The 11,348-nt window shown below is 40.6% G+C and overlaps 1 protein-coding gene across 1 annotated transcript; it reads right to left on the bottom strand.

Annotated features, from left to right (window-relative positions):
- Positions 1-3,943: 3,943 nt before the first annotated feature.
- KCNV1 (potassium voltage-gated channel modifier subfamily V member 1) lies at positions 3,944-10,820 on the bottom strand. Its single transcript, XM_029223021.1, has 3 exons — positions 10,179-10,820; positions 8,809-9,338; positions 3,944-5,530 (listed from the first exon to the last, which is right to left on the bottom strand). The coding sequence occupies exons 1-3, from the start codon at positions 10,643-10,645 to the stop codon at positions 5,019-5,021; spliced, it is 1,509 nt and encodes a 502-aa protein (XP_029078854.1). The 5' UTR covers positions 10,646-10,820; the 3' UTR covers positions 3,944-5,018.
- Between the last annotated feature and the right edge of the window lie 528 nt (positions 10,821-11,348).

Raw genomic sequence — 11,348 nt, 5'->3', positions numbered from 1 at the left:
TGGGTTGTAATCAGAGACTCTTTTTACCCAATCGTCTTCTCTCCCTCTTCTTCACAGGTGTCAGATTAGCATCATGGTTTGAAGGTTCTTCCCATTTTCTCTAGATTCCTCCTCTTTATTCTTCACAGGCTTTTCCCCCTACAATAAATGTCTTGCACGTAATTACAGTAATCAGCTCTCTTGGCCTCAGCTTCTCAGAGTACTTGCTCTGACATAGGTTTTTGGGATAATATCAATAATTTGGTATTAAATGTGCTAATCATGAGATATTCATTGGATGCTCAGGTGTAGACATTGAATAGGCAGTTATGCACACAAATCTGAAGATGCAAGAAGTGAGAAGAGAGGTCTAGTCTGAAGACAGAAATTTGGGAATTGGCCAAGTATCAGTGGTATTCAAGCAATAAAACAGGATGAGTTGCCAAGGTAGTGATGTAAATATAGAGAAGGAGGGGCCTGAGGATTAAGCCCTGATTGACCCTCTCAACCAGAAAAGATGAATGGGCAATGAGATAGGAGGGAAATCAGGAGAGTGGGATGGGCTGCAAGTCAAGTGAAGAAAGTTTTTCAATTATAGTGAAGTCTATAATTAACCTTGTAAATGCTGCTGATGGATCAAGCAATATGAAGTCTGAGAATTGATGACTGGATTTAGCAATTACAGGGTAATGGCTGACCTTGAGAAGAACATCTTTAGAGGAGATGTAGTGGTGGGAGACTGATGTGAGTGGATTATCAAGAAAGAATAGGGAAAAAAAAGTGAATATAGAAATGCAGAGAGTGACTAGAAAATGCTCTCAAGAAGTTTTGCCATAGAGGAGAGCAAGGAATTGGGTGTTTCCTAGAGGATGAAGTAGATTCAAGTTTTTTGTTCATTTGTTTGCTTTTGTTTTTAAGATGGAAAAAATTAAATTATGTTTTTTTCATGGTAGGAATGATCTACTAAGGAGGGGGGAAAGAGATGGTATAGTAGGGAGAGGGGAAAGGCATTCTGAAGCAATGTTCTAGAGTTAGAGGGAAGAGTGGACAGTTCAACTCATGATAGAAGGAAAGGCAGATTGAATATGCACAGATGGAGGTAGGTGGATAAATGTGGGTGCCGGCCCTTGTGGAAAATCTTTTCTAACTGATTCTATTTTCTGAGTGAAAGTGGAATCAAAAGGAGGTGTTAGAGGTTTATATTTATCTAGAGAGTGAATAGCTTCAGGAATTGCAGTATGATTGCCTTGCAGCATTAAGAACCCATTTGGGGTTTAGGCATGAATGTAAAATGAGAGCAGTCAGCACACATTGGTTTTTTTCTGTAATCACGATCAGCTCTGCAGGGACAGCACAAATAGGCACTGGGCTGAATTTAGTTAGGGTTTGGGTTTTACCAACTGAATACCTCAATGGTGTTGAGGTCGTAAGCAAGAGAGTGATTTTAACACAATACAAAAGAGGACATGAAGATGGTGAGCATCTCAGTTATCCCATTATCCCTAAAGAACACCACGTAAGCAAATGCCAAGTGGAGTTTGTGAGTAAAATTCTCCTTAGGTGACATTTTTATTCCACATATCAGCATGGCTCGAACACAGTGCGGGAGTCGGGGTGCTTTGGCAAAGGGAAATCACCAATGGAAGCACTAGAACACATCATTTGCCAACTGATAGCGTCTTGGACTGAATGGCAGGATTGATAAGGCAGAGATATTAATGGCTCATATTTCAAAAGAGCAGGCTTTTCATGTTAAGAAAATGAATCAGTGGAAATATTTGTCAAACCAGTAAGCTTACTCAATGATAATGTTTTGCTTAGATAACTTGGGCCAGCATGTATATTTTTTGCAAGAACTAGTCAAAAGATTTTCATGAGAGCAAGAATTCCACATTGAAACACAGCACTGAGATTTCTACCTCAATTAGCTTCTTTGTGCATTTAATACATTATGCTTTATACTAATTTGCTTTAAAATGATAAATGCAACTATTCTTTGTATATATAGGAAAAAAACCCAGTAAAACATGAACAAGATGCCACTTCTACCAAACATACCTCAATAATTTCTTAAAATTGCTCTTTTAGGTACTCAAGCATTCCCTCTGTGCACTCAAATGTTTTTAATTAGTGTTTTTTAAATAGCCTAAAGCCAATAATTCTATTATTTATATGTCCAAACAAATTAAATATTGTTTTATAGCAATAATTCTTAGGTTTTTGACAAACATCAATTTTTTTAGATGTTGGGATATAAGATTAACAGAGTTCCTGCCTTGATTTGTTACTTAAATTTGGTCTGCTTATATGTATAATTTGTTGAACATGCACCAATATTTTATATAACGGCAAGGTTGACTAAGCAGTGATATTTGAAAATTTCTTTTGAAATGTCCACATCTCAACAAAATTTATGTAGCTAACATACCATGTTTCTGGAGAACATGTTTAGAATCTTCTGTGGTAGGAAAAAAATATACGTATAATACATACAGTTTTTTCATTTTTTTCACTTTCCAACTATTATTCTTAAGGTAATATTTCTTTTTGTCTAATAATGACCACACGATGTGACAACTGTTCCTTAAAAGCTCCATTCCACCTTGAGAATAAGCTGATACTTTTCTTAAGGCATATTGAACCTCTCCACCCATGAGAAATTGGCTTGCCTGCCTGGGAAGGGAATCCCTAAGCACAGGTTGTGTGGGAATAATGAAATCTGTCATATGCCTTTTAGGAGTATCATTTTCAGAGTCCAGCCGATTGGGACACATTCTTTGGTTCTGTCACTCATGCATGGGCTGTGTGAATTTGGGCCAAGTTACTTCATCTTTTTGTGCCTCAGCTTTGTTGTCTGTGTTCCCCCTCACAGCCTTGAATAGAATGTTAAATACAAGAGAATAGGGCTTGGTCTGATTTAACAAAGAATCTGTAGTGCCCAGCATACAAATGGGTCCTGAATAAATATTTGTTGCATGGATAAATATATGAACTATATAACTAGAAGAGTATAGCGATAGTAATTATATAATAGGAATATTTTGAGGATACAGTGACATAAAACATGATGAATACAGAGCACAGTCCTGGATCAGAGTAACTCTCTTACTGGGGGGAGTTCTAGATAAGTCAGGATAAGTTTGCCTTCTGTGTCTAATCTCTATTTCCCCTTCAGATTGTGGATGGCATATTTATATTAGGACAAGTGGCCCTGTGCCATACTCTAGCACCTGGGAACTGTGTAAGAGGGAAAATATTTACTACTACACATATCTCTTAACTCTTTCATAATATTTGGGAGAAGTAGAAACAAGCCAAGAGGATTAAAGGATTTTAGCATACAATCTAAAACTCATGTTATCAATGAAGATGTTTTTAGAAGTTAAGCATGCATACCAGAAAACTAGAGGTAGCATATATGATATTTCATTGATTTTAAGATGCATGTTTTAAATTTTTACATGTCCAAAATCTGGACACATTTTACAATCAATGGCATCTTACAATTGATTGGACTTTCTTTTGTTCTTTCTTTCCTTTTCTTTCTTTTTATTTTGTCTTTCCTCTCTTCCTCCTTTCCTTCTTTGTAGTTCATAATATAATAGGGTATCTTAAATAGATTTAATAAAATATGGTACAGACATATATTAAATTTGTCTTTCTCAATGTTTATTTCTTATCATAGCGCAACTCTGGAAAGGGGCTCTTTTTTTCTACTTTCCCATCCCATGAAAATTTAATACCATAGATATACTCTATATCTGTTTATGTATTGCATGTATATTTATTTTATGAATAAAAAGAGTAAGATATTTTTGTCCCCCCACCAAGAAACAATTTTTATCCCATTGGGGACACTGTTACACCCATTAAGAAGGCAGGTATGAAAGTGATAAATCTGAATTATTCTTAGTTTTAAAAACCTCATTTACTGGAATATTGGAAATCATAAACTAATTCTTAGGCTTAGGTAGAGCTATTGGCTTTAATTATATAACAAACTGACTAGAAATTTTATTATTATCATGAATGACTGTCAAAATGCGTGTAAAGTTTGAACATTTGCTATTTACCCCAACAGTCAGAAAGCTATCCATAATATTTTTTGTTAACAAATAAAAGATCGTCAAGTTCACCCAGTGGTATCATTCAACATATCATTCTCATATTATGAAATAAGACTATTTAATAATTTCAGTGTATATACATTTAGGATGTTCACTACTTCACCTTTACTTACAAAGTCATGATTTTAAGGACATAACTTGAACACTACATCAATAAAGAGATTTTTTTAAAGACCATCTAGTTTCCATGGAATACTAAGAGATACCGCCTTTATACTGCACATATGCACTCAGTGGGGAGGATGAAGATGCACAACTCTCGAAGCCTTTGGGTAGCAATCTTCTACCGCAGTCTAAGCAGTTTTGGGTTTCTACCTCCAACCGTAATGATGGAATACAGAGCTCAGTCCATTTGTGATCGGTCATCTGCACCAGAGGAAAGATAGGGACTCAGTCTATGACCATCAAATCAGGCTTTTCTCTTGAAAAGAGAATTGTTATATTCAACAGTTTTAACTGATAGAGAAAGGAGGGATTTATTTACTTGGAGAGTATCTTTAAATGGCAAAGTTGTCCAGTGTGTTCTTAAATGTTCACTTATCTTTTCTCTGGGCTATGCAGTTTAACTCCCATCTTTTAAAATTAGTGGTGCAAAAGATTCTAAAAATTAGTGATGCGTAAAACATTTAACTTTGTTGTATGCACGGCAATATTATTTGGTATTTGACAATTCAGACATGTGTATATTGGCCTGGTTGCGTTAAATGGATACTTTTGAGACTCAAATGTGAAAAAACGAAGTGTTGCTGTTTTGGGGGATGTGAACTATTCTAGTAGATCAAGCAACGTACGAACCAAATGAACACAGGTAGCACTCAACAGAGACTCATCAGCAGTGTACAGACATCCATATCAAGGCTTTATCCATCAAGTTAGTATTACACAGCTTTTGTAAATAAACTGAAAGTGAATTCAAAACCAGAAATCATCTCCTCCACTGCTCCTAGTACTTGCTCTTTCTCTGCCTTTTAATCGAAGCATCTCCATGATACTCCGGGCATAGACATCTCTCAAGTTAACACTGATATATGAGTCAGTGGCTATATTCTTGGTAAGTTTCTTCAGAGCCTCACGCTGTCTAACAGCTGCTTCCTTGAGCTTTAAGGTGAAGTAGCAAGCAGAGAAGCGGTCGTTAATAATAGCAATGGGCAAGGCCAAGACAAGGATTCCCGATAAGATACACATGAAGGCCACGATTTTGCCCGTGGTGGTGTCTGGTCTGATGTCCCCATATCCCACGGTAGTCATGGACGTTGTGGCCCACCACCATGCACAAGGGACACTTGTGAAGGTTGTGTCGGGAATGCTCTGCTCAGCAAAATATTCCACAGTTGAAAATATAGAGATTCCTACAGACAGAAATAGGAGCAGCAGGCCAACTTCTTCGTAACACTGGGTGATTGTCATTCCAAGTGAGCGTAAGCCTGTAATAGAACAATTGGTGTCAGTCATGGGCACCCCTCCTCTCTTCCTTCGTCCTTCCCTCCCTTCCCTTCTCCTTCCCTGCTACCCACCCACACACATGCATTTCACATTTAATATGGCTCCAGCATTGGGCAATGTTCTGGGGATATATAGATGATAAATTATAATCTTCAGGAAGTTCTTAGTCTAGTTGATGGGGCCAGATTGAGAAGGATAGAAAAATATAAATAGATTCATTCACTCACTTATCATTTATTAAAAACCTACAATTTATACAAAAGAAAGGTGAGAGATGAGTTGGAGGGCAGGCAGGGGACGTTTGATAGGAGTTTGTACGTTATACAATGGGAAACTTTGCAGCATTGCACGTGGAGGGGTCTCTTGGTCAGGTCTGCATTTCAGTGCCTCACCTTAGCACACTTTTCTAATGAAGTTTTATGTTGTCTCCTTATATTTTATGTGTCTGTTTTTCTCACCTTCCTGATAAAGTTTAATACAATTAGGGGCATCATTATCTGAAAGTCAGAGGAAGTAAAAGATGAGAATGAAGTGAAGCAGCAGAAACAAGTTAGGAATCAGTGACAAAATTGACATAAGAACATCAAATGTACATGCGAGGACATTCTCAGAGGTGTAGCAGGAGGGGTTCCTGCACTCCCATGGCACCCATTGAAATTTTTGTCCTTAATACCAAAGCTATAGGAAACTATCTCCCTTGAATACATAGAATTTCTCCTTTCCTGTCGGGAGATAGACCTGAATACAGACTATTCCTCCATTGTGAAAAGGTACAGGGGACTGGAGCCACTAGGGAATTCACTCACTATGAGGCATAGGTGAATTTCCCATTGCTAATTCTGAGGATTCTGCAAGACAGACCCAGGAGAGTCCAATCCCACCTCTGACGAGACTAAACCCTCAGGATAGTAAGAGGAGCCCATTACAGGATCGTGATTTGAATAAGGTATCTTTCCAACTCTAGAGAGATACTGACTAAAGTTTATCCACATTTCGAAGGCATATTAACATGATGTCACAATGATGTGGTCTCAGAAGTCCAGAGCAGTGCCTCTTGGAATCACTTTTAAATTTTTATTCACTCACTGGAGACTATTTTAAATACATTGAAATACTATTTGTGCTCTCATTATTTTGAATTTTGTTCTTGAAATTTTCAGATGTTCTTGAATTATTAGCCAGCTATTTTAAAAGACCAATGAATATAACTTTGAGGTTTAACTTCAAAAGACATTTAAAGAATATCTTTAGAATACCTTTCAGGAAACTGGCCTTGATATGTCTGTATTAAATTGCATTTCTGAAATATATTGACAACATATGAAGAAATGCATAGTGTTTGGGAAGGTTGTTTTCATTTCAACATTCTAAACATTTCATTTTGTAAAGAAACAAAGTGGCCTGAATTTCTGCATGTTACATCAATTAACTCAGATAATCCTAAAAAATAATATGAGATAGATGTTATACTTATGCCATTCTACAGGTGAGCAGATTGAGACACAGAAAGGTAGCATATCTAGTACAAAGTTACATACCAAAGACTTAAAATTAGGCTGTCTGGTCCACCCATTGTCCTCCTAACCATTATTCTATAATACTTCTCAATTTTTATTTATAGTTAATACATAGGGGAATATGTGATCTATGTCTATATTTTGCTAAATGTAATGCTTTAGATAAAATTGTCAAACATTTATGCAACTGTTCATTTCTTTTCAATAAATTAAGGCTTTATTAATCCTTCTACTTGCCTTAGAACTGACAAAACCTTTGAAGAGGTGACATTGTGGAAACATTGACATTATTTTCTTTTTCCTTTCTTTTGGGAAAAAATGTATTCTTTACTGGGTGTTTTTAAATTGAATCCTGTGAAGAGTTTATAAATACTAGAAGAAAGCATCCCATTATGTGTGTCAGAAAACAAAGAGTGGTACTTCTAAAAGTTGTTGGAAACCCCGTTATCAAATCCCTGGTATATGAGACTAGCTAGGAAAATACACTACTAAAACTATATTAGGAGAAATCGTAGTTTCCTCAGAGATGTGTGGGAAAAAACATATCTGAGGTTATAGGGAGAGACAACTACCATCAACTCCTTTTAGGTGACCAGTCAGGCATATATCTAGGGAAATAGGTGGGAATAGGACTCTCTAGTCAAATTATTTATATTTATATGTATCATATGAATATGGCATCCTACTCCAGTGTCTCTTAAAGTGTGGTTCAAGACCACCTACATCAAAACTAGCTTGTTAAAATGTATGCTTCTGGATCCAACCCCCCAAACTAAAATCTGACTCTCGGAGATTGGGGCTCAGAATTTGCATTTTAACAAGGTTTTCAAGGGATTCTTGTTTTCATTAAAGTCTAACATAAGGTAACATATATGTGCTCCAGAACATCTAACAGCCGGCTGGGCCGGCCACTGAAAATCATTGCCCTTGGGGATGCAAGCATCATCTTTAATGGATTTGTGTGATTTCCTCTGACATTGCCTAAAATTTTCACATATAATTGTGTGTGTGTGTGTGTGTGTGTTGTGTAGAGATTTTTCTAGGGAGAGTGTTCTTTAGATCTTCAAGGCTTTATGATACATACAAACAGCTAAGGAATTCCCGTTACCGTCTCTCTTGTGCCTCCCCAATTAGGGACAAGAAAATTCTCAGATACTAGACAAAGCATTTAATTAGTGTATTTTGCTTTCTTCCAAAGCAAAATTTCCATTGTTTCTTCAAAAATCATGGGAGGGCCACCAGTGCCCAGTCATCTCTCTTTCTGCATAGCCAGAGAAGGCCCTGGAGGACTTTCTCTTCTCCCAAGGAACATGTGTGATACTTCCTTGGACACAGAAAAGAAACTGGCTTACGTTCCTATATATCGCATATAATCTGTGCATATCTTTTTATGTGCTGTTTATGCATATTTTATGTAGAACCTTCCAGAAACACAGTATCTTTAATTTTTGTACATCTTCTGGGCACCTGGGTTAAAATAAAGTTAACGTATGGTTAAATTGTTTCTCAAATGTCTTAAGGAGAGGAATTGTGTGAGAGGCAGCTTGTCCTCTATATCTGTGATAACAACCTCAAGGTTTTGCTTTTCAGTACCTTTCTGGAGATCGTAATTGGGTGAAATATAGGAGTTGGTAGTTTTGAGTATCAATTTAGAGTCAAGAGTCGTTTCCCTTGGACCATGGTCAAAGCACTAATGCTTAAAAACAATGGCAAATTAAAAGGCATCAATGAAAACTGAATACCTGTGGAATGCCTGCCCAGTTTGAGCATGCGCAGAGCCCTAAGCAGCCTCAAAACCTGGACGATGCGCCCCACGTTTTCCAGCTCCTGTGTAGTCTGGCTCCCACTCAGGCTCTCTACCAGAAGAGTGATGTAGAAGGGCAAGATGGCTAGGAGGTCTATGATGTTTGGCACCTTTCTCAGGAAGCGGCACCTGTCCCGCACGCACAGGAAGCGCAGGACAAACTCCCCGGTGAACCAGCTAATGCACACGTACTCCAGGATTTCCAGCAGCTGCAGGTCCAGCCAACTTAACTCGGCTGACATCAGAGCCATGTTGACGATGGACACCGCCACGAAGATGATGGATATGACCCCAAAGATTCGGGCAGCTGTGGAAGACCCCGGTTTCTCTAGGATGTTCCAGAGCTTCTGGCGGACGGTGGGGCAAGGTCCTTGTGAGAAGTCCTGTTCGCTCTCATGTTGACTTTCCTGGTCTTCTGTGTCCTTCTTAAAGTCTAAAGTTTCACTCAGCTCCTTTCTTCTGAAGTATCTTTTAGAGAAGACAACTTGGTGATTAGTCTAACTTTTTTTAAAATACAGAAGTAAAGAGAATTAAATTTGGCAGTGAAGTCATGCTTTTTATTTCAGGAAAATGCAGAAAATGTTCATTCATATTTTACCCAGGCTTTCTTCCCACAGTACTCAAATGTTCTCATTTAGGATTATTGTTTTTAAAATGGCACTTTCATGGCAGAAGTTTATACAAAAGAATTTATACATCGCAAAGCTACTTTAGATTAAAGCATTTTATCACCCATTTTTTCTTGTAACAGGAACAGAAGTTTGCGATATGTAATTTTTTTTAAGGTGGCTAATGGAAAGGTATTCATGAAGAAATGGTAGTAATAGCAAAGTAATAGCAAAATAATAGATCACCAAAGTCCCACAATCATCCACAGTCAAAGAACCAACTTTCTGCCTTCTGTATTTAAAGCAGTTCTTGTCCAAGTTTTAAAAGTTAGTGTCCTAGGTTTGATAAACAATAAGGCTCTCCACTGAAACCTACATCCCTATACATGCATTTTTTGGAGCATAAGATTTCAGACTCATTTATTTAACCACCAAATATTTATTGCAGGGCTGACCTCTCTTGACTTATAAATGAATTAGCATACTGGAAAAAGGAGAAGGTTCAGAAACTTCCAATCAGAAGTTGGCTTTGACACTTTCCGGCCTCCACTGCCACCCCACCTTCTAGCTCCGAAGTGGGCACAGGTATTCGTAAACCTGGCTTGAGCGAGGCTTGTGTAAAGCCTCAAATCCTTCCCTCTGCCGCCCTCTCTCCACCGCGCCCGCTGCCCCGCCCAGCCACCAAGCGCCTCGAGGGTACCTGTCCCTGCAGCAGGAGTCAATGCTGAGCTCGTCGATGCCCCAGTATTGGATCTCCTGGAGGAAGGAGAGCGCGCACAGCTGCTCCATGACGTGCAGGCGGCCGGTGCGATAGTAGTGCAGGACGTAGCGGAATGCTTGCGAGCTCCGGTCGAAGAAGTACTCGTTGTCCACGGGGTTGGCGTCGTCACAGAGCTCCAGGGGGCTGGGCACGGCGGTCAGGGCCCCGGGGCGCCGGCACGAGGCCACCACCACGGCCAGCTTGCCAAGGCGCGTGTGTGGGAAGCAGGACAGAGCCTGCTGCGAGAGCACAAAGCGGCTGCCGCCCACGTTGACCGTGAAGCTGTCCCCGAGCGCCAGGGGCTCCCCTTCGCCCTCGCTGCAGAAGACGCTGGAGTCCAGCGAGGTCAGGGAGGCGCTGTCCAGCGGCGAGTCTGGCGACGCCCGGCCGCGGGGAGGCAGCTCCATCCTTGCCGCCGCTGCCGGAGGGCGCCACAAAGTTGGGGGCGGTGGCACGTCCGGGATTTCCCGGGCTCCCGAGGTGGGTTCCTCCCACCCCCGAACCCTTACTCCCTCCACCCGCCTGTGCTCGTTCTCCCTTTCGCCGCTAGGGAGCTGCGAGTGCGCCGTAGCAGCGCACAAGTGTCTGAGCGCCGGGTCTGGGAGGAGCGGAGGGGTCGCGCCCAGGGAACTGCTCAGGTGTGGACCAAGCCGAGGACATCCGCAGGGCACACTGCCGGTCGCCGTGGTCCTTCCCGGACTCAGTACCCCCTCCCCAGCTTTGTAACTGATATCTCCAGCCCGGGAGGTGTATGGGTTGAAGGCCTCCCTGCTTGGGGGTTGGAGCGGGAGGGGAGGGGAAGGGGGAGGGAGGTCTACAGTGGAGGAGGGCACGACGAATCTTGGAGGAATGCAAGCAAGGGGAAGGGCAAGACTCACTCCCGCCTGCAGGAGACCAAAACGAAAAGTTCAGAAGGCAAAGGAAGTGGTAACCGGGTCTGAGTCTTTTCCAACTTCAGGATATATATTCCTCTCTCTGCTTTTGCTGCGCAGTTTCACAGGCCTCCCAGGGAGTGGTCGCTGGGGATGCGCGCACGTGGGGGAGGGTGACCTGGGTGCAGGGTCCGAGTCATTTGCTCGCATCCACTCTCATTCTAGTCTGTCACTCACG

This window comes from Monodon monoceros, unplaced genomic scaffold, assembly GCF_005190385.1.
Source record: "Monodon monoceros isolate NGI ecotype Baffin Bay Population unplaced genomic scaffold, NGI_Narwhal_1 Super_Scaffold_14, whole genome shotgun sequence".
Classification (NCBI taxonomy): domain Eukaryota; kingdom Metazoa; phylum Chordata; class Mammalia; order Artiodactyla; family Monodontidae; genus Monodon; species Monodon monoceros.
Note: the sequence above shows the minus strand (reverse complement) of the source record. Positions and strands in the feature narration are given on the sequence as shown.